The 25,829-nt window shown below is 35.1% G+C and overlaps 2 protein-coding genes and 2 pseudogenes across 3 annotated transcripts; 1 reads left to right on the forward strand and 3 right to left on the reverse strand.

The window, feature by feature from the left end:
- Window positions 1-485: 485 nt before the first annotated feature.
- LOC104790780 (uncharacterized) lies at window positions 486-1,044 on the forward strand (annotated as a pseudogene).
- Window positions 1,045-3,738: 2,694 nt separating this feature from the next.
- On the reverse strand, window positions 3,739-6,461 carry LOC104790781 (zinc finger protein BALDIBIS-like). Of its 2 annotated transcripts, XM_087452977.1 has the most exons (4): window positions 5,772-6,461; window positions 5,202-5,601; window positions 4,230-5,041; window positions 3,739-4,138 (listed from the first exon to the last, which is right to left on the reverse strand). In XM_087452977.1, exons 1-3 carry the CDS (start codon window positions 5,917-5,919, stop codon window positions 4,234-4,236), a joined length of 1,356 nt encoding a protein of 451 aa, XP_087309103.1. In that variant the 5' UTR covers window positions 5,920-6,461; the 3' UTR covers window positions 3,739-4,138; window positions 4,230-4,233. The 2 variants fall into 2 exon arrangements, with proteins under 2 accessions (XP_087309103.1, XP_087309102.1); XM_087452976.1 differs by having other exon boundaries at window positions 3,739-5,041.
- Window positions 6,462-18,811: 12,350 nt separating this feature from the next.
- Window positions 18,812-20,367, reverse strand: LOC147942541 (uncharacterized; annotated as a pseudogene).
- Window positions 20,368-23,408: 3,041 nt separating this feature from the next.
- LOC147942542 (syntaxin-72-like) lies at window positions 23,409-25,527 on the reverse strand. The gene is made up of 9 exons (XM_087455537.1): window positions 25,313-25,527; window positions 24,992-25,117; window positions 24,730-24,898; window positions 24,537-24,622; window positions 24,381-24,449; window positions 24,261-24,305; window positions 23,852-23,914; window positions 23,679-23,755; window positions 23,409-23,603 (listed from the first exon to the last, which is right to left on the reverse strand). The coding sequence occupies exons 1-9, from the start codon at window positions 25,466-25,468 to the stop codon at window positions 23,591-23,593; spliced, it is 804 nt and encodes a 267-aa protein (XP_087311663.1). The 5' UTR covers window positions 25,469-25,527; the 3' UTR covers window positions 23,409-23,590.
- Window positions 25,528-25,829: the final 302 nt, after the last annotated feature.

The raw sequence follows: 25,829 nt of genomic DNA on the forward strand, positions 1-25,829 counted from the left end.
AATACAACATAACAATTGTTTTATAGATACGAGCTTTAGGAAAAGCATACAATACTATATCAACATATATATATATATATATATATTAATTTATGCATTTTTGGGGCCATATTTTAATTGAGGATTTCAAAAAAGTTAATATCTTATTATCTTATCAAATTTTGTTATTTTTTACATTGGTCCAAACATGGAACCAACAAAAAATATTAATTTATTGTATTTATTAATTTATTGAGTATTGATATTTGTAGAGGTTTTACTGTCTATTTTGCAAAAATTCTCATTTATGTATTATTATTAATTGAGTAGAGTTATTTTAATAATTGTAACATTTTGTGTAAGGGATTTTTTTTCCAAAATAATTAATGTGGGAAGAACTGTTTTAAGCATGCATGCATTTATATGTAGTGGATAAACATAGATGTTTTTTTTTTCAAAAAGAGAAAGAGGAAAAGAAATATATATATATATATATACCGAGGGACAATTGTTGTTTTCTTTGGACAAGAAACAAACTATACAAACATCAAACAACAAGAAGAACTATGCAAAAAATATTGGCGATGATCACGATAGCTTTAATTATCATGTTATCGATGTTTATACAAACAGAAGGAAATGATACTTCTCTTGCTCCTGCAGAAGGAAATGGTCTTTCTTCTGCTCCTGCTCCATCCCCGACATCAGAAAACTCATGTCTGCACGACGTGAAAGAAATTCCAGATTGTGTAAAAGCAGTGTTTCACTTCCGATTTAAAGAGGTTACAAAGACGTGTTGCGCTATCTTACTCACTGTTCCTGATGATTGTTTTTTGTAGTTGTTTCCTATTCCTTATGTCTACCATACTCTTCTTAGTTCTGTTTGTAAAAATACTTAGCCACTATTGATAAGATTTTTGCAATATTTTCGTTTATCAGTTTTATCAACAATCTGGATGAATAATATATATTTATAAAAAATTATGTAATTTATGAATTATTTTAAAAGATGACTTGTGAGAGATAAACTTTTATCTACACAACGCATAATTTATAATTTTAAAATCTTCCACAATTTCATTTTTCTTAATTTAATGTTTTGTCTAGATGAATATTGTATAATGGATTCTAATTAATCAAAGATATGATCTTAACTTGTGTGTGGTTCCATGCAAAAGCATAATCAGCGGTGTAGTTAACATTATATCATCGAGGCAACGTAGTGGTCAGTTATGGATGGTCATAATTGTTGAAATTGAGTATATATTTATGATTATAAATTGGAAAGTGAGTAGCCGAGGACAAACAAGGTAGCCTATGCGAACGTAAAGAGTGTTAGAATTTATTTGATAAGTTTTGTTGGACTACAGTTTTGATATTTTTTGGTTTCTCTAATACAAAACATGAGGACCTGAGGTAATTGAAATAGTTTGTATAAAGCTTGTTTATTCATGTAGATGTCGAACAGTATTCATACAAGTAGATATTTGTGGACGATGGAGCTAGAATCCTAATGTGATAAGGACTAAGAAAGCTAAGTAGATAAGGAGTAACATAAGTTAGCATTATCTAAATCTAAAGAGTAGTTAAATTAATACCTTCCCTCAAGTTGGAAGAGTAAGATGTCGAATACCCAACTTGGAAAGGCGAAGAGCTTCAAATGATGGACTAGGCAATGCTTTAGTGAGGATGCCAGTGAGTTGGTTGTGTCTCGTAACGTGTTCCAATGTAATCAGTTTGGTGACATGCTTAGTACATTCGTGAATGACGGGATTCGTTGCAATATAAATCTCCGGTTTGCTGTCACAAAAAGTCGCATAGGTGTGGTTCGAGGGACTCCAAGAAAAAGAGCTAGTTCATTAAACCATTTGTTCACAAAGACTAAATGCCATATCCCGATATACAGCCTCAGCAGAAGACCGAGTGCTGACGTCCTGTTTCTTAGCTTTCCACGAAATTAGAGAATTCCCAAAGAAAATAATGTAGGCACTAAGAGAGCAATGAGAGAGAGAGGAAAACCATTCCAATCTGAGTCATAGTAGGCAGAAATGGTCAGAACATTCCAATCTGAATTATCTTAATATTAATCTTACAAATTTTTCGACAATGAATTTGATAGGATATATATACTTTCCTACCAAATAGCTACCATTTTTTTACGAAAAACAGCTAGCATAGGAAATGGAAAAAAAAATTCCTACAAAAACGGATCGTGAGTTACTGGTATAATATTTCTTATGAAAATCCTACTAACGTTAAAGTCATAGGAAACTTTGTAGAATATAGGATTTCTTGCTTTTAGAACTATAATATAATATATTCCTATGTGAAAATTAAAGTATATTTGGATGAGAAATTAAGATTCAAAATTGGACAAATAGAAAATATCTCACATTGGAACTGTGAAACATGGAGAAAAATCATTAAGTAAGTATGTGAGAGGAAATATATGTGTTGACACAAGTGTTTACGAAAGCGGTCTAGATGGCCGCCTAGGTACTGTTTAGGCTTTAGGCGCTCAACAAACGTCTAGACGACCACCTAAATCGTCTAAAATCGCATAAATAATAATTTGTTATATATATTTAATTTTTGACTACATATATTTAAAATTTTAATTTTTATATTCATATACATAATTATAAACATTCATATGTTATTAATCTAAATTAAATAAATGCATTTTTCTAATTTTTGTTTATGATTTATTATTTCTTATTTTGTTTAACATATATTTTAGATAAATTTAGATATAATGTCATGTATATAATGTTTTATGTTGTAAACGCCTAAACCGCCTTAAAACGACTAAACTCCGATTACGCGTTTTAGAGGCTAAGCCCTGGGTCACTCAAACCATTGAGACCAAATTATGGTGTAACAATTTCTCTTGTGACAAAGAGCTTCTTGAGGCCATGAAAGACCAACATGAAATTTTTTTTCTTATTGCCAGAAATTTACACTAATTTCACTAAAAAAATTGTGCCCATACTAATTTCACTAAGAAAGCATGCCTATACTAATTAATAAGGGAATGATAGTTAACAAAAAAATAATTAAGGGAATTATAGTCTCATAAGCAGGTTCAGCTAGCCTTGACATAAAGCTCTGCGAGTTGGTGCTTTAGGCAGCATAAATATGTTATCAATTTCAGGGAAGGAATTTTGATATTAAGTCTAGTGGTCGAGTGGTTCATGTTACAAGTGTTGGGTTTCAATCTTAGAAAACTGATATCTTTGACATTTTTTTTCTTTCTTTTTGTAAACAGATTTCAGCCTTTTAGGCATTAATGATCTTGGGCTGGCCATACTTACAAAAATCTCATGTCATTTGGCTTGCCAAGCTAGGCCGACAAGAGTAATCACTTATTCCATCACAACTCTGCAAACTTATTATTTAAGATATAACTACGCCATAATATGTAAAAAGAGCGATTAAATAAGAGAGAAGCATCTGGATGGAGCTTGCTTCTTCTTTTTTTACCATATGAAAACTAGCGGTTACAAAAGTTAATTTTGTATCATTCCAGGCAACACCCCACCCCAGATGGGTTTTCTTCGACAAAATCACAACCTTTTACCTTCACCTAGATGCAAAATTCTGTTAATACGAGTGGTTTGATAGTTTGGTAAGCTCACTTTTAGCTGGTTGATGATTTGGTTCAATTTTTAGCTTTCCACTCAATTGTTGGCTACCTAGCAAATTGTGCCAAATGGACTTCCGTAATTTTATTTCTCATTTTAAATCGAAAACACATTCTAGAAAATGAAGTTTTTCAATAACAAGAATTAAAAAGGTTCACCTTTTGCAAGGAAAAAAACAAAAAGTAACAACTACTTAAAGTTTACATAACCTACGTACAAACTTTTTCCTTGTTTCTTTTAGGTTCTTTCCAACTTAAAGCATGAAAATAATTACAAGGAAAAAACAAAATTAAGAATAAGAAAAGAGATAGCGTATGCTTTGCTCTGCTGTGCATGCATGCAGAAGTGGACCCGAATAGCTTCCCATCTCTGTCAACCTAGTGGACCCACTACGCAGCACCGAGTTGACTCAGAGATTCTCTCCGAGTCAAAAACCCATCTTTCACGGTGTTAATTCGCCGTGCTTAAACTGTCCTCTCGTCACTTGGGTTTACATAGTTTACGTTTGTGCATTTCTAGAAAAAAAAACAATATCATAAACAGAGGAATCCTACCTTTTCTTCAAATTCATACATACAAATATATTTAAACGACGACGTGCGTTACCAAACTAGTGGTTCCTGTCGGGGGTTGGGGTACCGTCGGTAGTGGCCGGAGGGGACGAGTCGAGAAGATTACGGTTTACCATTAATAATGGCCAAGTACTGTGTTGACTTCCCACACCAAGAAAGTCTCTCGTGAAGCCTCCTTCATCAACTTCCGTAGTTTTCATATTCTCCGTTTGCTTGTTGTTGAAGATGGAGGTGTTACTCATTACACCAAAAGCCTTGCTATTGTTTAAGCTTGATGATGATCTCTTTGATCCCATTTGAGCCGCCTTTTGTAACAATGCCGTGGCTGACATGGATGCTATTTGTCCACCGTTTTGGCTGTAATCATTAGCGTTGTTGAGTGCTTCCGAAGAGAACAAAGAACCACTAGTTACAACCTTTTTGATCTCATGTTCCTCTTCATTCTTGGAGATTCCCCTTTGGAGAATGTTGTTATTGTTGTTTTCGTTGAGAAGCCATTGATGAGATGATTGTCCTTGTAAATGCCATAGATTTTGAAGCGAGTCGGATGCGCTACGAGTTGATGGGGAGGCATAAACATTGGGTTGTATGGGGAGCTGGTTGGTGAAGGTTTGTCCCAAAAAGGTTTGGCGCTGGTTATTGAAACCCGGTTGATCCAATTGGGAAGATGTAGTATGTCCATGTTGATGATTTTGATTGATGTTTCCAAGGTTGACTTCAGCGTCCGGGGCATTGTGTAGATATGCGGGTGTGGCTGAAGCTGCAGCTGGTGGAACTGAGACGAATCTTGCACTCTCTTCAGCTAAGGCGTCACAGAATGCTCTATGTGTGATGAAACTATCTTTCCTGTTCCATTTCAATCATCCAATATACTAATTTAATAACGTTTACATGACAATGATAGTTAAAAGAAGTTTGTATAAACATTTTCGTTCATTAATTTAATTTTGCTCTTTAACAAATATAAAATAAATAAATAAACTTACAAAATGGTGTTGTAATATACCTGGAAAAGAGGGTACCACAGTCACATCTGTATTCCCTAGTACCACAAATCTTGCTATGAGCTTTCCAATCGGACATGACAGCATACTTCTTAGAACACTTGTCACATTTCCACTTCTTCTCACCGTGTTTCCTGCTGAAATGCTTCTTGATTCCAGTTAAGTCGCCGAGAGCTCGGCCCGGGTCGTGGTGTACGCAAGTCTTCTCAGGACAGATGTACACTTTTTTCTTAATTTGGTCCTTGTTCGTCCTTTGCTTTAGCTTCCATGGAAGGTTATGGCCTCTCCGGTGAAGTTGAAGGTTCTGGTCTCTTTTAAACCCTTTGTTGCAAATCTCGCAGATGAACCGGTTAGTCGCCATGAGGGAGTTTGGCGATAGAGCGATAACTTCTGCATCTGGATCTGGTTTATGAAATTAATTTACCAAATTAAAACCAGTGAATTAATATACACGGAAACATGAGAAGAGAAAAGAAAAAAAGAGATCCAAAATTGGAAAAATATTGTTCAAGAAATATAACTATCCTATAATCAAAACTCTTTAGATTTAGATTAAGTGTTTATAGACATGCCTGGATTTCCCGGTAGATTTCGCTTCCTCTTGGCTGAGTTTGAGGAGGTAGGATTAGGGTTAGGGTTAGGATTTGGGGTGATGTGTTCTTGGTGAAGGACATAGCTGGGAAATGAGAGCTGATGATGATGATCATCTGGCATCATCATGTTGATGTGGGTTTAGTTGAGAGACAGAGAGAGAGAGAGAGAGAGAGAGAGAGATCGGGAGAGAGAGTTTCGAAGTAAGAAGACAAAACAGTGGACACAGAGATATACAGGAACACTCTTTAATTTGTCATACAGCTCTCTACTAAATCAAGTAAAATTCTGAGAGCAAGAAGACAGAGAGGGTTATGAAGAAGAAAACAAGTAAGAATGTAACTAATTTTATATTTCCATTATATTATATATAGAGTATACTAAAAGAATACACCTAATATACAGAAATATATATAATACAATACATTTATGTTTCTTTTAGTTTATTGTGAACCTCAAAAAGCTAAATATTTAATTATGTAAGCTGACTGGATTGTTTGCTTACGGCTATCAGCGTACAAGAAGTTCAACTATTGCTTTGAAAATTAAGCATATGAGAATTTGGACATTTAGAGAGATAATAGTCATCGGTTTATATATACATATCATGTATTTTTATTTCAATTAAGTTGATGAATGTTTTACACTAGTGTTCTCAATAGAAATCCCACAAGACTTAGAGAAGTAAGCGCTAGATATTTCTAGGTTCGATAACTTAAAAATTGGGATATGTCCTATTTTTTCCAAGAAAGCTTCAAAAAAACTTTTTTTAGGGGTCGTCGGTACAAATTTAATATAATAAATAAATTTGTTTTATTATTTGTGATAGTAAGCTTTTGGACACTTGCAAAGAGTCCTGTAGCATAAAACCAAAAAGAAAGCTGGCGAAGAGGGAATCTCTCTCTCTTCACACACGACTGTTCCTCTTACAAGTCGGTCAGCGATAGACTCAAACTGGACCACTGTCTATATACTCTCACCTACGTAAGTAACGTAACGTAAGTATATATACGTACGTACTCAAGTCAAATATACGAACAATCTAGAAATGTAGAAATACATATACAGTTCTGTGGATCTTTAAACTTCAATTGGAGCCTTCATGTCAGTTCTAACTGTATAGGCTCTTTGGATATTTTAGAATCTCGTTTTATCCCATATACAGTGAATTCATTCACATAAATTACAAATTATAATAGTCCTTATGCCTATACAAAATAACTAATAACTAGGTTAAACCAAGGTTAGGTACCACTACAAAACAAGATAATGAGTTTCTTCACACCTTTTGCAAAACAATGGCTCGTAAAATCAAATTTAGAAAAAAAATCTTTGTCGTAACTAAAAGTTAAATAATAATTAAGTGGGTTGGTTTACTACTTTACTTTCTTATTCGTTTGTATTGTAAATTAAAATTACTACTCAGGAGAACCATTTTAGTTACAAGTTTAAGATCCTAACTGATGATTAATTACGAGGAGATTATGATATTTAATTTAGATCCATTACTTCTTGATTAATCAAATAGAAAAATTCTTATAAATTATATGTTGACTTCTTCGTAAGTAAGATCAATTTCATGATTCTTTATTTTATCTGGAATCTCTAAGTAAGAACCTAGGTAAGTTGCTGATCTTAAATCCTAACAACTTCTTGGGTAAGAAAGAATAAAATCCAAAGAAGTGATGTAGAGTTCTAAAATAGACACAAGGGTCGACAAGGTATGGATGGGGTCCCCATAAATAAAGGAGATAGATATCATCTGATTGCACAGACAAAGAAATGACTGTTCCCTTTGCTTCTACCTATCCAAAAATTTCTCTGAATTTTTCTGTACTGTAGTTTTTTTTCCTTTATAGAATCAGAAATGATTTGAGCATTTTGAATAGAGGTAATCTTGTGCTAGCAAGAAAAACAAAAGTGAATTCGTATATGTAGACATGTTGGTGATCATGCAAGTTTTCTCAGTGTGCAAGTTGATTATAATATCTAAGACACAGTCCATTGATTCTGCCAACCACAACAATTTATAGATTTTGTTTGTCTTATTGGAGAAAAATAGTAAGACAGATCTTTAAACTTATGTCTACTTTATTTATGTAAATTGTCTATTAAAGCAATAGAATGTTCAAAGTGTCCGAGTACTTTTAATATCTTTTGGAAGAATAGATAGGTAACTGAATTGTAACAAAAAACACGGGAAAAACATAGTTGATTTTGGCGATAAATAAAGTAACACTAATAAGTAAGTTTTATTGTTTTTTTTTGTGAGTACAGATTTGTTGGGTCTACAACATACGGAAGTCGAACTCCAGTATAAAAACCACAAAACTAAACATTAAACAACTTAACTAAAAAAATATAGAGTCCAATTAGTAACGTACATAGAGTTGTACAAAAAAGCTGTAAACTGGAGCGAGCTGAAGCTGAGTAATAATGGTAAAACTTTAAGTAAAAAATTTTGAATGATAAATTTTAAAGCTGTATATTTGTACAGTTTATAAAGTAGTTACCATTCAATACCATATGTTTTCCTTATCATGTTCATGGTACTGTATTTCTTTGTAATATATATGTTTTTATTTAATTTATAGGGTAATATTAGTGAATACCACAATTTTGGAAAAAAATTAAGTAAATATCTTATTGTCAGAAAATTTCGGTAACTACCATTTCAAGAGAAGGGAAAAGTCAAAACTGCCCTTAAACAAAAGACAAAAGTACAACAACGTATTGCTATTTGTGAAAAAAACATGTGAGTTAATAAAAATATCAGTATATACTAAAACAAAAAGCGTATCATTTATATAAAAAAAAGTTTTTTCATATTAAAAATCGTGTTTTCAAACGATAGCATATGTAATCTTCACAAATAACGTGTAATTTAAGAAAATAGATTATTAAAGAGAGATATTATGTTGTTACGTGAAATTTGATACAGTAGCGTATTGTCACATGTAATTTGATAAAATAGCGTGTTACAAAACAAAATGCCATGAATTAAATAAAAAATGCACACCGACGGAAATTAAAATCTAAAGACATATAGTGAGATATCTTATGCAATTTGAAAGAGAAAAACCGAAAAGAATAAATAAACAGGAAAAGAAAGAATTGATGTTGTTTGATGTGTTTGTAAAGTCAATTGTGAAAGAAGAGAGAGAGGGTGAGAGACCATAAGGGAAGAGAAGAGAGAGAAAAAGTAATAGAGAAAGTTGAGTGGGATATGAGAGCATGAAGGAAGAGAAGAGAGAGAAAGAGAAATAGAGAAAGCTGAAAGAGAGAGAGAGTTTGTTGTCCATGTGAAAAAAATGACATGATATTTAAAAAAATATGTAATATATGAAATAGGTATAAGTGTAATTGTATTTGAAGAGAGAAAGAGTACTCTCTGACAAACACTTTACAATTGTGGTATTTTCTTAATTATGTTTTGTTTTTGTGGTATCTAGTGCATATTTTCTAATTTATATGGCTATCAATGTTTGAAATATTATTTGGATGACATTCACTGTAGTGGGCTTAATATGATTGGTATGTGGCCCATTAGAAGGTTGAATATGAATTTGAGATATGTAAGAATCCGGATCTCCGGGGTTTTTGAAGGTATTTAGATCGTGATCTGTTAGATCAAATTTAGATATGAATTTCAAATATTCGTAAAAGCATCTATTTTTATATACGTACTAGGTTATATTCCGCGCATACGCGGATTGTTATATATATATTAAATTATGTAATAAACAAAAAATCAAAATCTAAACGTCTTTAGTAAAATTTACATTTTTTTTTAAATCATATAAATTCATAATATATAACTAATTTAAATATAATCAAACATACATATCTCTTGATTTTTTTGTTTTTTATTATTTAACTTTGATAATAATTTCATTAGTTTCTTCGAGGATTTGAGGTAAAAAATAATAATAATAATTAACTATGATATTCAAATATTAATTTAAGTTATTCATATACGCTAACACATAACCTAAAGAATTTAATGAGAAAAACGAAACTATTCTCTATAAATGAAAATCATATGAAGTGCAAGCAAAAATTTAAAGTACAATTTCCAAAGATTAATACTTTTAAGTCTCTTTTTTATATTGCCCTGATTTTAATTTATATTGCTAGATTTAGTTATAATTGTTTCATATTTGTAGTAAAAGCTAGATAAATATTAGATTTTTTATATAGAGAAATCCTTTTGAAGTACATATTTGAATTAATAAATATAGCTTAAGTATCTTTATGTAATTATATGTTTAATCAGAAACTAAATATAATGATGAGTATTCTTAAAAATGTATTACAATTTTGTTAGAGGTAAGAGAGAGTTAAAAAAAATTGATTTTATATTTCATAATTATATTACAAAATTTTATTTCCTTACAAGTTAGAACTTTACATATTTTTTAAGAATCAAATAAATATGTAATAAATAATCTAATATCTAAAGTAAAGAAAGAAGTACATAAAATTGAGAACAATGTAAAATATATTATTAAACTCTTGCAATATTATCTTTATTGAGTTTTCAACCAATGCAAGAACATTAAATACAAAAAAAAACAAAGAAAATATTTAGGATTTGAGAATGACTATTTATAGGCTAAGAAGTGATGAAATTTACATTTCTCAAAAATTAAATTAGAGGAGTTATAATTATAATTGCTGGTATATTTAACTTAAAGGGAATGGAGAAAACAAATAGTCAATTCACAATTTATGTAATTTCAGTTACAAATTAGTAATAAAGTGTATATTTAAAGTATGAATTAATGTATATGAATAAATATGTTATATTTAGGTTTAATTAAAAATAAATATTATATGTTTAAGAAAATAAACACCAAATAGATCAGCAAGGAGAGAGTAATTGAAATAATATTATATAATATAAAAATATAATCTTTATTGAGTTTTCAACCAATGCAAGAATGTTAAAAACAAAAAAAAAATATTTAGGATTTGAGATATGATGGAGGAAGATGTGAGAATGATTATTTATAGGATAAGGAGTGATAGAAGTTACATTTCTCAAAAATTAAATTATAGGAGTTATATTATAATACTAGGGTACTTAACTGAAAGTGAATGGAGAAAACAAATAGTCGATTCACAATTTATGTAATTTCTGTTACAATTTAGTTTATTTAAAGTATGACTATTCATGTATATGATTAAATATGTTTTATTTTAGGTTTAATCAAAAATAATGATTATATGTTTAAGAAAGTAAACACAAAATAGACCAGTAAGGAGAGAGTAACTGAAATTAAATAATATTATATAATATAAAAATATAATTTTCATTGAGTTTTCAACCAATGCAAGAACATTAAAAACAAAAAAACAAAGAAAATATTTAGGATTTGAGATATGATGGAGGAGGATGTGAGAATGATTATTTATAAGATAAGAAGTGATGGAAGTTATATTTCTCAAAAATTAAATTTGAGGAGTTATAATTATAATTGCTAGGATACTTTTGTGGGCCATTAACCATTTACAGCATATTACCAATTTGTTTAAACACGAAAGGAAAAAAAAATTCAGAATTGTTACGTGGCAGATAGATAGAGCTTTATTAGAGGGTGTAAGCCTATTTTATTATATAAGATGTAAATCTTAATTACCTCATTTGTAAATTAAACTAACATATATACAATTTTGTTTTAATTTTTAAAATCTAAATTCTAACCACCTTATTTGTAAATCCAAAACGATATATAATTTCATTTTAATTGTAAAATTAAATCTTAATAATCTCATTTGTAAACCCAAAATTGACATATAATTTCATTCAAATTATAGAATCGAAATCCTAACCACCTTATTTCTAAATTAAAACCAACATAATTTTGTTTTAATTGAAAAATCTAAGCCCTAATCACCTTATTTGTAAATCCAAGCTGAATAATATTTTTGTTCTAATTGTAAAATCGAAACTCTAATTCTTATTTATAAACTCAAACTGATATATAACCTCGTTTAATTATAAAATCAAAACCAAGCCTGCATCATCGACTATGTGCACTTGCATCGACTGGTTCAACGTCCTTACATCGACCGATGCAATTCATCGCGTCTCCGTCAAATCCCTAACCGTGTTGACCGATGCACACCTTGCATCGATCATTGTAGTCGTGCGAAGCATCGCCGAACATGATCTACTTCGACTTCGCTTGGCTCTGTGGAGCCGAAAACTCAAGACACACACTCACACCCGAGCACACAAGCATTCAACACCCAAAATCACATAAAACAAACATCTAATCGCTTAGATCAGCTATGATCATGCACTAACCTTTTGAAAATGACGAATCTGATTATAAAACCAGGCCCGACACTGGCCCAGTGCAAGAAGTGCATTGCACCATGTCCAGCCCAAATTCAATTTTTTGTCTTTTAACTTTACCCTAACTATTTAATAAATTCTGAACTAAAATAGTTGTCTTTCTTCTCCCTTTTTCTGCAACCTATCGTTGCTTCTTCTGTTCTATTTTGATTTCAACAAAAATTATGCAATTACAACTATGTATCTCAAAATCTGGTAAATAACTCGAATACCCAATGGATAAAACTTGTATCTTCTCCTAATTCCTATTTAGAGCCGTTAGTGATTTCTTCCTACTTAACCTTTCATATTTTCATTGGATAATACAATTTTTGGGTTTTTCTTTCTCCAATCAAAAACTAATATTTTTTCTAGAAATTCACTTTGTCTCACTCAATTTTCTGTATTTGTGTCTTTGTTGGTGTGTTAACAACGCCCAAGTACCCACAAGATCGAGGCTTAGAGGCTCAAAGCTACGGTTAGAACTTTCATCATCGGTTTCACAATTCACAAATCACAATCCGCTAATCTTTGATTATTCAGACTTCCATCAAGGTTCTATTGTTCTCTTCTCTTATATCAACAATTTAACTTTACAATTGAACAATTGTAGTTTGATTGTCTAATTATGTCTTCGTCCGATAATGTGAAAAGACAAAAAAGGGCCTATGGATAAATTCATTGTTAAAAAGAGCTTAGATGAAACTAAAATTGATGATATTGATGCTAATATAGGTAATGATAGTATAGCTGCTAATGAAGTGGTTGAAAAAGTTGATGATCCTAACGTTGGTGTTTCTGTTCTTTTTGATATCTATGATCCAAGAAATTGGGATAGGCTTGATTTAAAAATGATAGAAACCTTAGCAATAAATAGACCAAAAAGAGATTTATCTATTGTAAGAGGTTCTAAAAATAAGGTTCATAGAAGATTTGTTTCGTCTTTTTATACTAGAGAATTATCAAATGGGGAATCAAGTGATAGAAAATGGCTAGTTTATTCAAAAGAATTAGCTTATAGAGTTTTACTAACTATTCCCGTTAGTGTTGCTTCGGCTGAAAGGAATTTCTCAAAACTGAAACTATTGAAGTCATATTTGAGGACTTCTATGTCACAAAACAGTTTAAATGGACTAGCTTTGATGGCTATTGAAAATGAGTTTTTGGAAGAATTGGATGTTGAAACTTTGATTGAGGATTTTGCTTCAAAACATGTAAAGAGAATGATGTTATTCACTGAGCAATGTCTGATTTTTCCTTGTATTTTTTTCTGTGAAAACAGTTACATCATAATCTATGAATTAGGATGGAAGGATTGGCTACAAACAAATTGTGACGATGATGCACAAAGACTTTTGCACCGAGTGGAGCTGATGTTTATGTCGGCACTGTATAAAACCCACAAAAATAGCCTCATAGCAAGCTCCTCTCATGTCTTCAACCTCAAATCTCCACTCCCACGGACAGATCTCAAAGAAACACGCAAGGAACTTCAGCGAAACTCACAGGAAAACTCTCTTGAAATTTTAAGGCTATAAGGACAAAAAGTGGCTGAAACCCTACAAGAACGTCGAGTTTCCACTTAAATACTCGAGCCCTCTCAGGTTCCTAAAACCCAAAATGCATCAACCCGGCGTTTCACTTAAGTTGTCCCGCAAAAGTATAACTTGGGTCGACCGATGCAACCTTGTGTCGACTGATGCAAACTTGCATCGATCGATGCACATCCCAAAACCGGAATTCTGGTTCATATATATGCATTACAGAAACACGTAAACATCCAAAAAAAATCAATCAAATAACTCACAAAATTACAGAAAACAGAGATCTTAACTAAGATAAGTCATGGTCATGCAGTCATCTTTCAAATAGGAAGATTCTGACCAATGACGAGACAAGCATCCTAAAAAGCTCCTATCACTTCCTCAGCCTCTCCACTCACGGGAAAAATCTCTTCAAAGATGGCTTAGATCCAATTGTTTTCTTGGTTTGTAACGCCCGCAATAGCTTTTATCCAAGTTAAAGAAGGATAGTTCGCCAATTTAATTAAAATAGTAATCGAACTCTACAAACTGGAATAACTGAGTTCGAACCGAACTGAACCAAAATATTATTCGGTTAATTTTGGTAGAGTTTTCAGTTTCCAATTAAACCAAATAACCAAAAAACTGAAATTGAATTATACGAACAAACCGTAGTCGGAGGCCTAGACTTTAACGGTGCTGTAAACTATTAAAGTCTGTGAGAGCTAGATTTGATAAGAGATTAAATTTTAGAAACTACGATAAAATGTCATATAATCAAAAATATTGGGTAGGAACTTAAAAGAAATGAGGAATATATTTTTACCAACAACGACCCAACAGCTTTCTTCCAAATGTGGTTATTGGATATCAAAAATATAAAAAGTTTTTATGTGTGTCAGTCTATGAATATGCATCAACACAAATCATTGTCTTTATGTACATGGAACTTATAATTGGTCTCTAGAAGTACTAGACTTTGTGTGTTCTTTAATCTAGGTATTGTTATAAACGAATCTCCCTTTTTAGCTTATAAATTTATATATTAATAAATCACAACCATTTAATTACATCTTTTTAGGCAAACTGCGTCACTTTTAAAAATTCAAGACAAACTAAAATATTAGTGTATAAGAAAATAATAATTTTGAAACATTTTTTTGGTATGAAACTAGTCTCCCAGTTATTTATTATGAAAAATAGAAAAAATTATAAAATAACAGTGCGAGGACACGTAGGTCCCGTTAAGTCATCATGAAAAATAAAAGCAACAACCATTGGCATACTCTTAAGCTTTTGGAAACCAAAAGATAATGAGAACGCATAGGAAGCTAAACCATCTGCTAAGCGGTTAGCTTCCCGGTACACATGAGAAACACGGACTGACCAGTTTCTTGAGATAAAGCCAAGGCACAAGCGTACCAGGAAGGACAGCGGATGCGACTCACCGATCCCTGTATGTTAAAACTCCACCACCATCTTCGAATCCACCTCCAGTTCCAGTCTCGTAATCCGCCGTTCTCAAGCCATGAGGAGTCCATAATAGACACCCCATAGCTCTGCTAACAGAGCGGAACACCTTCCGATACTCACCACAAAACCATCACACCATTCACCAGAATCATTGCATAACACCCCACCCGTTGTGGCCAACCCCCCCGGATCACCGCGTGAAGTGCCATCAATGTTCAGCTTAAACCACCCTGTCCGAGGAACTGACCATTTTATCATTCGCTGCACTCGACTAGCTGTACCACGATTCTGCAAAACATTCACTCTTGCAGCCAAAACCTCATGTGCAGAATCCTTAATAAACTTGACTCGATCTCTCCACACTCTCTTTTCGCCAAAAATGTTACCACATCTCCACTTCCAAGCCCACCAAACAGCCATGGAAAACATTACTGACCAAGAGTGATCCTCCGCTCTAATCGCACCACTCAAATTCTCATATAACCACTGCAACAGTGACAACTCAAAGAAGTGTTGTCTCCATCGCAACAGCACTACTCTGTTCCACAAACCCGACATTGCAGGATAATCACGCAGGACATGAATAATAGTCTCCACTCCACCCTTGCAAACTTGACAAACCTTTTTGTTACTCAAATGCCGCCTCCTTCTCTCCACGTCTGTCATGATGGACTGGTTGCCAACAAGCCAAAGGAATACCCTCACCCATTCAGGAACAGCAACTCTCCAAATACAGTTGAAAAATTTCTCCATCCTTTGTCGTGGTTACAAATCATTTGTCAATAAAGCATAAGCTGCTCCGACAGTGAAGCGACCATCCCTTGTATTACCCCAAGCCAATCTGTCACGCGCACCAGTCACACTATCTATGACCACCGCATTGAGCTCCAGTCTCCTATCCTCTAAGATATAAGGCGCAATCCTGGGAAAGTCCCAACCGACTCCATCAAACCATAAATCACGGGCTGTTAACTTGTCAGACCCACTAGGTGCTAACGATTGGTTCGACATCCATCTATCTGTCCAGAAATTTATTGTCCGTCCATCACCAATAACCCACCTCAAACCCTGGTGAATCACCTCTCTCAAACCAACACCAACCCCCCGCCAAGTAGAAGACCAAGTCCCTTTCACCACAATTCAACTAGTAGCCTTGACAGCACCAACTTTATATTTATCCAAACTGTTCAAAGTAGCAGCATGTAACTTAATAGAACTCATAGAATGCACCGGTATGGAAGAGAGAATTGCTTTAGTGAGTGTGAGTCGACCTGCAAAACTGAGCATACGCCCCTTCCAACCACTCAACCTACTAGATACCTTCTCAAGGACTTCACCAAAAGTATCTTTATTCATACGCTTCTGGAGGATGGGCATTCCCAGATACTTACCAAGTTCTCGTGTTGATTTGATACCACTCTCCTCGCTAATTCTCTGGCCCAAGTCTCTAGACACATTCTTAGAGAATTTTTTTTTTACTTCTCCAAGCTCACCTTCTGACCCGACGCCAAGCAAAACCTTTCCAACACCCGTCTTATAACTCGAATCTGACTCACTGAGGCTTCCGCAAAGAGTATCAAGTCATCAGCAAAAAAAATGTGAGAGATCTTAGGCCCTCCTCTAGATAAACTGATGGGTTTCCAATTCCTCTCTTCTACCTCATGCTCAATTAGATGGCAGAATCGCTCCATACACAACACAAACAGATATGGAGATAGGGTGTCCCCTGGCGAATCCCTCTCAGCGGTGTGAAAGCCTCTGATTTTTCCCCATTCCATAACACCCTCATAGATGGTCCTCTTACACCCTGCATAATCCAATTGACCCATATGTCAGACAACCCTGCAACTCTTAGAGTGTCCTCTAAAAAGTCCCATCTAATGCGATCATAAGATTTCTCTAGATCAAGTTTCAGTAGCATCCACCCCTTTCTACCCTTCTTCCTCCTCATAGAATGGACAGCTTCTTGTACCACCACTATATTATTTGTGCTTAGTCTACCGGGAATAAAGCTTGACTTTGCCGGTCCTATTAACTTCAATATGACCAGTTTCAAACGTCCCACCAAAACCTTAGTAATAATCTTAAACAAGATGTTACATAGGCTTATAGGTCTAAACTGGGTAATCCTCTCTGGTTTACCAAACTTCGGAATGAGTACAACAAGCACATCATTAAACTCTGGAGGCAACTCACCTGTTCTGAAAAAATCCAGAACAAAACGAACCACTGATTCCTTCACTACCTCCCAGCATTGTTGATAAAAGATTGGTTGGAAACCATCTGGTCTCGGCACGTTGTACCCTTTCATACTCCTTAAATCCTTCTCCACATCCATCTCCGAGAACGGCTTATTAAGCGCAACTTGTTCCACCTGTGAAAGCTGAACAAAACCATCCCGGGATAATGGATCTCCAGATTGATCAACATCCTCCAAGGAATACAGACGGCTAAAATAAGCCACATCTAGCTGCTCAAGCTCATGAGCATCCGTCACCCAAGCCCCAGAGTCATTCTTCAGCATCTCAATACGATTTCTCCTTCTTCGGATGATAGTGGAGGTGTGAAAAAACTTTGTGTTTCTATCTCCATGTTAAATATACTTCTCTCTCGACTTCTGAAACCACAACATCTCTTCCTGCTCTAGCATTGTCTCAAACTCCTGTAGTAAGTTCACCTCCTTGGACAGTAATTCATCCATTTGAAAACAATCAAGTTCACGTTGAACTACCATAATCTCCCGCATCAAACTCTCCTTACGTTTCTGCACATCGCAAAAACCTCTTTATTCCACACCCGCAAATCACTTTGTAGCTTCTGCAGAGCTTCACTCGTGCTAATATTATGGTCCCACGAGGACAGTAATAGATCCTGAAAGCTCGGATGGCTCAACCAAGCCGCTTCAAACCTGAACAGCCTGCGACTCGCATCCTCAAAAACCGTTGGAACCATCTGAACTTACAGAGGAGCGTGATCATATGCCAAAAAGGGGAGATGAGTAACCCTCGCTTTCTGCCAAATCAAAGAAGCAGTAGGACAACACAAAACACAATCTAAATGCTTAGCAACAAAAGAGTTCCCTGTTTTCCCTCGCTTCCATGTGAATTGATTGCCCCTAAACCCCATATCAATGAGAGATAGTTCATTAATCCAGTCACCAAACACTAAGGAGTCCGGCGAGAGACTCCCATTACCTCCAGACCGCTCATCCAGGCGTAAAATCGTGTTAAAATCGCCTCCCACGACCACTGGACCCACAACATTGCGAACAACTACATTTAACTTCTCCCACAGCCCAATCCGTCGAATGGCAGACGGAGCTGCATAAACAACAACTAGATTCAATGCTTCCAGGCCATTCACCACCGGGGCATGGATAAATTAATCAGAGGACTCCACTATCTCCACCTCGCCAAAGTCTGATCTCCATAACAACCAAAGACACCCGCTTTGGCCACTCGCATCGACACGAAACACATTTTTGAAACCAAACCCCGACATATCTGACCTGCTCTCTCACCACCAGCATGAGTTTCAAATATTTCTAGAACATCAGTGCAAAACTTTTTCAGCAAATAACGGACAGACCGTCGGAATTGAGATTTATTTGCCCCCGACAATTCCATAATAGACAATTCAACATCGAAAAACTCCAGGCAAGAGAAACTACCGGGGCAACCCGTCAAACCTCACGAGACTCCGCCGCTATCACCGGCGGGACATCACATAACACCGACGCTTCACTCATAGAGACATTCTCCAATCTCATCGTTTCATCCGGGGCAGGCGACACACGGGTCGACACACCCCTTTCGCCCTCGCAACTCCGACGATTCTCCATCCCAAAGCAACCACCGGGTCTCCCCAGGTTTGACGATTCAAATCTCAACTGTTTCCCATTCGTCGATAATACCAGTTCTCCTTTTGTTGGGCCAAATACTAACCCCCTCGTGGGCTTATTCGAAGTAATAGCTCTAGGCCGAGCAGCAACAGACCCTAGCCCCTTATCCTTAAGACCTTTATTGGGCTTACCCTCTTGCGGTCCATTCTTAGTCAAACTCAAACCAGAGCTAAAAACAAGTGCCTTGGAGCGCAAGTCATTCCTACCATCCCCCGGCTGCCTAGTAGGTATCTCACTTTCCTTATTCTCACCATGAGCCACCCCAGTTTCCTTTGAAGCTACACCTGCCAAATCTGTAGCTAACCTTCCAAAACTGTTTGATAACGCAATATTCGCCGAATCACTCACCAATCGGGATTCACGCAAATGACTTCCCTTATTTTCCCTACGAACATCCCCCTCCGGGGCCAACATCCTCACCGGTGGATCTACTCTCCGACCCCGTGAACGCACCTGCGTGAATCCATCATCAGCGGCCGACGGCGTCACAGAAGAAGGGGCACTTTGGCCATTACCCACATCCTGAATAGGTACCAAACTACGCGCGTGAGCTCCTTTCGGACAAGCATGCACAACATGCCCATACAACCCACATAATGAACAGATATTCGAGAGGCCCTCGTATGCCACAAAGTACTGCTCCCCATTAACCATTATTGTACCCTTGAGAGGTTTAGTGAGGTTAACCTCCACACAAACTCTTGCAAACCGAACCCACTCAAAATTCAGAGTTGTTAGATCCACTTTCACCGGTTTCCCCAAACCTCCAGCAATGCCGAGCAAATAGAGCGATGGTAAAAGTTAAGAGGAAGATTTGATAAATGAACCCACACAGGAGTCGTTACGATCTCATCCCTTAAAGGATCAAACTCCGGAGACCACGCCTGAACCATCAAGTAGCAACCAGCAATCCTCCACGGACCTCCCGTCAGCGCTGCCAAATAGTCATCCTCCACAGCAAACCGAATCATGAAAAGCTGACGAGGGAGATCCATAACGTACATAGCACCACTAGGTTTCCACATCTCCCGCAACTTCCGACTTAACCATGCAAGCGAGACACTCCTACCCAAAACCTTAACTATCAAACAGTTCTTCCACAAACCATTCATCGTTTCTAACACTTCCTTTCCAATGGTAACCAGCGGTTCACCATCCTCCCCCTATGGAAATTCCAGAGAGAGCCTCTCCGTCACAAAAGCATCATCGACTACCGTCTCCGGCCGAGGCATCTCACCGACCGTACCGTCCAGTACTTTCTGCACCCAAGGACTCCGAGCATCAGGGGGATCTCCCGGTGGTCGAGCACTCTCTCGGATATCTTCCATAATCACATCCTGATCCGTAACCTCTGGAACCCTAGCAGAACCCGCCGTCATTTTTCTCTCGTCAGATAATCTAATCTTTTTCCTTAATCCATAAGTTTATAATTTTGAAACATTATAAGTCGACTAGTTTAGTCTAAAAAATAATATGGAAAAGACGTTGTTAATAATATACTGTAATTAATCTATTTAATATACAATTATATCTAAATTTAATACATACATACAGATTAGGGAATGATTAATATATTAAAATTGATTCGGACCAAATCCAATTTTTTTAACATTTAAAATAAAAATGCTTGAATCAGAATCAAAAACTGAGATATTTTATATTTAAAGTGGATCTTGAATAATGAATATTTAAACACTTTATGTGGTAGGTATTGTGAGAGTTGCATTTCCGTTTCGTCAATTTTGGGCCAGCGTGGCATTGCTTATGATTTGGGTTGTGCTCGTTGTGGTGCTGATGAGAAAACAGTCAATCATGCCTTGTCAGGTTTGGGCGTTATCTCAGGTCCTAGTGGGACCGCACTCCTTTCCGATGGAGTCCGTGTATGCCAATATGGATCAACTTTTGGGCATTAAGAGTCTGGCCTCCCACGTGTCGGCCTTTCTATGGATTTGGTGAAATATATGGAAAGCGAGAGATGCACGAGTTTTTGAGAATGAAGATGAGCGGCCAAAGGAGGTGATTTGGGTAGCGGAAGGCGAGGCGTTGACATGGCAGCAAACTCAGGAGGAGGGTGAAGATTAGGCTTCCACAGCCCACCCAATTGACCCCAACTCTCGGATGAGGGTGGCTGCAGTTTCACTTCCCACTTGCTTTTCAGACTATCGATGTTTAGTTGATGGATCTTGGAAAGCTGGTGATTCGTTTGCAGGCGTAGGATGGTTATGTACCCAGTTTCAAGATCTGACGCTGAGCCTTTTGCCCCTTACAAGCCGAAGTCGAAGCTTTTATTTGGGCTATGCGGTATATGATCGGGCATACCTACCGTAGTGTGGCGTTCTACTTAAACTGCTCAGATTTCGTGAAGATGGTGTCTTCACCACATAACTAGCAGGCGAGAATGACATACCTCGACGATATCAAAATGGATAGGGAGGAATTTTCTTCTTTTTCTTATTTTTTATTCCTAGAAATGCAAATGTAAAAACGAATTGTTTAGCATGTCATGCACGCACATCTCCGCATAATGTTGTGTATTTAAATAATTTTTCCTCTCATTGACTCGTTTGAGCTAATCTTTTGTTGGCAATATATATATATATATATATATATATATATATATATATATATATATATATATATTTTTAACCACAATATATTTTACAATTTACTTGTGGTAATTAAAGAAATCTTAAGTATGGTACATTTAAAAAAACGGTAAAACAAATACTCAACGGATAATTAGTCGTGCTTATGACATAATCATTAAATTACTAACTAACAAACCATAGTCTTGTTATAATTACAAATATAAATAGTATGAGTTACGGTGAAATGTAATTAAATGACGCTTATTCATTTGTATGTATAATAAGAAAAGTGAAACACATATAGAAAATTAAATGCCAATCATGAATTCCTGGTAAAACAATGTAACTTTTTCTTTGATATTTTCAAATGAAATTACTTCAAATATATTTTACACTTATGTCCACCACACAAAAAACCGTAATTGGCAGCAACCATTTCTCCAACATTAGACCAAGTGTTTTTATTTTTCTTTTTTGTTAAAGCAAGTGCACCAATCATTATTAGTTTCTTTCGTATTTTGAGAAATTGATGCACACTCTTTATATGGATATATAGGTTGCATCAAAACAGAAACGGATACGCGGAAACGAATCGTTTAGAAAATAAAAAATAAGTTTTTCTAAAATTAGGATATGTAAACGTTTTGGAAACATATAAATATATATATATATATACATTGTATATATATATATGATAAAACATCATACACAGAAACAATATCAAATAGAATATTTGAAACAACAAATATACAAACATAAATATTAAATATTGAATTAAAAAACTAATAATATTATATATTTCTATGTATAGTAAATTTATTTCTTTATTGATTTTTCTGTTACATCTCGGTTTGTAGAGAGGTTTAGAATATTTGATTTGATCACCTATATCACTAAAATATAATTATCTTTTCGATTAAAGGTCTTGGGAAAACTTCAGAGTGAAGCGTGCTTATGTTGGAGTAGTTTCAGGATAGGTGATATTCCAATAAGTGATTGTCGAAACTGTATGAATGAGGACAAAACACAGGAAAATATCATGTGGTGATTTGTAGGATAGGTAAACAAGTATTTAAAACCTCTCGGACGTAACAAACCGGCTGTCGAATATGGGTGGGCCCACAAATCGAGAGTGAACTTGGGGTCTATTTAGGAAAGTAGGCCTATGTAATAGGAGTGGACATTGATCCCACTAAGAAATGATGGTCAAAACGTTACATTTCCAAACTAAAAAAAAATGTTTCTGTCGTATTTCCAAAATAGATTTGAGTTTCCATCGTGTTTCCAAACAAAAATTTCTATGAATTGTGTTACCTATTTTGTTTCCATGTTTCTACGAATTCAGAAACGCTTCAAAAACGGAAAATAAATCTCAAAAAAAAGTTTTCATGCAACAAACGATAGACACTTTTTTACTTGTTCTCGCTCGTTGTTTAGGGTATTTGCAACTTTTTTTTTGTTTTGTGGTCATTACTATTACTATGATATTGTTTCTAATAATTAATAATTGTGTAGAGTTATTTGGTAGACAATCTATATTGTTTTTTCATTGATTGTATATATATGTGGTAGTTGCCATTGAAATTGTACTTTCCGGAGGAAAATTATTTGCATTATCCATTTTTTGTTGGGTCAAAATGTTATATTACCATTTTTACATTTATAATAAGCTTTTATATTAAAAGAAACTAATCGATCAACTTCTTTTTTTTCAGACGTAAGTTTTCATTGTACTATAATTATTTGAGTGGCAGTATATCTCAGTTACAACTTACAACAGGGCCGGCCAGTTGTGCAAATATATTCTCTTTAATTATTATTATTTTTTACCAAGAATAATCGTTAAAAATTCTGTATACATATTGGTCAAGAGATGATGGAACTATCTTGCTTTCTTGGAGAGCTTTAGTAGAGAACTTACCATAAAGTTTCACAACAGCGAGAGAGAATATAGGGGTCGTCATCTCCAATTTTATTTTAGAGCACTGCAATTGAGAAACAAACACAAGTTAGAGATCTATTGAACGAGATATAGAGTGACAGCGAGAGATCAGGCTTACTTGTAAATGTAAGAAACGATTCCAAGGATCACACATAGAAGAACAATGTCGATGCAGAAGTTGCGGCTGGATCTCATCTGGAATCCCCACCCGATTTTAGCACATAGAGTTGAAATGAGACAATAACAATAATTGATCAAGAGACCACCGGTCTCTCTTTTAAATTTTTTTACCTGCACAAGCTGTTTCTTAAGCCGAACATTGGTGTTCCTTAAATCCGAAGTTGCTCCATCGACCTAGAACAATCATGCAGATCTATTATATGTCTAGTGTTTTGATAGAGCAACAACGTAACATAAACGGCCAATAGATTGATTTCGAGTCGTGTACTCTATTCAAATCAATCAATCAATCCCATAAGTTTGTAACACCACCTAACAATAAAATCAAATCTAAAACTCTTTTTATCCCATGCTAATCCTTTCAGAAGAAATAACCAACAAAAATTAAAAGCAAAATAAGCTAATAACCAAAACGGATCAAAGTTCAAAAACACTAACGTTAATGTCCAAGATAAGCTGCATTACGTTTTTTTTTATACTGACTAAGGAGGAAGAATCATCAAAGGAGAAAGAATCTCACCTTTGTTTCCATTTCTTCCATTAATGGGACTTGCTTGTCAAGTTCCTAAAAATCGAAAAATCGTAAATCTCTATTGGTTAGTAAACTCTGTTACATGGGGCATATGAGTAAACAACATACCTCGTTCATGTCACGCGCTAAGTTCTTGAGTGCATCCAAACCTTCTGATATGACATCAAGACCCTCGTCCTAGAGAAAAAGCATAAGCTAATTCAATATTCTCATCATGGAAAGAAAAATGAAAAAAGCTGATCCATATATGAAAAATTCACGTACTTGTTTCTTTTTTCTCATCTCATATTCTTGTCGAAACTGGCTAGATTCTTCACTTTCCTGGAAAAAACCATCATCCATGTCTTCCTCTAATAGTAACCACAGAAAAAAAGAAAAAAAAAAACTCATAATTATATTTATAGTCTTGTGATGAGACAAAAAAAAACAAGAAAACGAAAGAAACATTATACACTACCAGACATATCAAACTTGATGTTCTTGTTAGGTGCAGAAGCACCTCCCCAGTCATTATTAGCTTGCTTTGCTGCATGCTCATTTCCATCAGGTACATCTTGAATCCTATCGGCTAATGCGATAACTAGATCACAACGGGATTCTCGTTCCTCTCTCGTAAGCCCTTTGACCTTCAAAAGTTTGAAACACAACCATTTCTATATTCCTAATTATCTTGACTCATTATTTTAAATAAATCAACCATAAGTAATTAAGTTAAACACCTTCTTAACAGCGAGTTTCTGTAGTTTAACAACATCTTCAGCTAGACGAGCTTTTGTCCTTCGAACCTCAGCATTCATAGCCACCGCTGCAGCTCTATTCGTCTCCGTTGACGCCAACTCCGCTTTCTACATATATTTGATACAAATTTAAACTATAAGAGTACTCACTGAAAATGAGTTACAAGTTGTAAACAATTGTAACAAGAAATATTTCATAATCTACCAATCCTGATCACTTTTTTTTTGTTTGGATCTCAAACAAATAATACAAAACATATCAAACTAGGAATCTATGGTTTTAAAAGAGAGAGAGAGACGTACACGAAGAACAGCTTCAATATCGGAATCAATGGAGGTGAAAAGACGAGAGAAGGCATCGTCCCCGGAAGCTCCGAGCTCACGGTGCTTGTCAACGTCGTACTTATCGTATTTTTTACAAATCTCGTCGACTCTGAAGATAATATCAATGACCGGCATTTTCACGTTCACGTGCTTTCTTCTTCTTTTTTTTCTTTTCTCCAATGTCTCCGATTTGGTTCCCTGCTTCTTCGTGCACCATCGCTCTCCATTTTTGGAATCTGTCTCTCTTCGCAAACGAGGCGCGGAGCGTAAACGTCGGAGTTGAAAAGTATTAATAATACAAGTTGGAATTGTGTTTTTTTTTTTCTTAAAACATTTTGAATTAGTAATTCGAAATTGAAATGTAGTTATATTCGGCGTAAACTTTAAAGGTCCAATTATTAGCTTATGTGTTTAGGGTTTTCATTAAGATACAATTAGTCATTATACAACTCGATGTGAGTTTCCTCTTTGTACGTACAACTCGATCTCTTCCCCA

Source organism: Camelina sativa, chromosome 6, assembly GCF_030686135.1.
Source record: "Camelina sativa cultivar CO46 ecotype springtype chromosome 6, ASM3068613v1".
Classification (NCBI taxonomy): domain Eukaryota; kingdom Viridiplantae; phylum Streptophyta; class Magnoliopsida; order Brassicales; family Brassicaceae; genus Camelina; species Camelina sativa.

Bases quoted from the DNA above. Each gene is read 5' to 3' on its own strand.
- LOC104790781 (XM_087452977.1), bottom strand. From the start codon at position 5,919: ATGATGATGCCAGATGATCATCATCATCAGCTCTCATTTCCCAGCTAT. The intron at 5,602-5,771 runs GCATGTCTATAA...TTCATAAACCAG, and splicing joins AAATCTACCGGGAAATCCAG to ATCCAGATGCAGAAGTTATC. The intron at 5,042-5,201 runs GTATATTACAAC...GAAATGGAACAG, and splicing joins TGTGGTACCCTCTTTTCCAG to GAAAGATAGTTTCATCACAC.
- LOC147942542 (XM_087455537.1), bottom strand. From the start codon at position 25,468: ATGCCGGTCATTGATATTATCTTCAGAGTCGACGAGATTTGTAAAAAA. The intron at 24,450-24,536 runs GTACGTGAATTT...CTTTTTCTCTAG, and splicing joins AGATGAGAAAAAAGAAACAA to GACGAGGGTCTTGATGTCAT. The intron at 23,756-23,851 runs GTAAAAAAATTT...TGGGGATTCCAG, and splicing joins TTAAGAAACAGCTTGTGCAG to ATGAGATCCAGCCGCAACTT.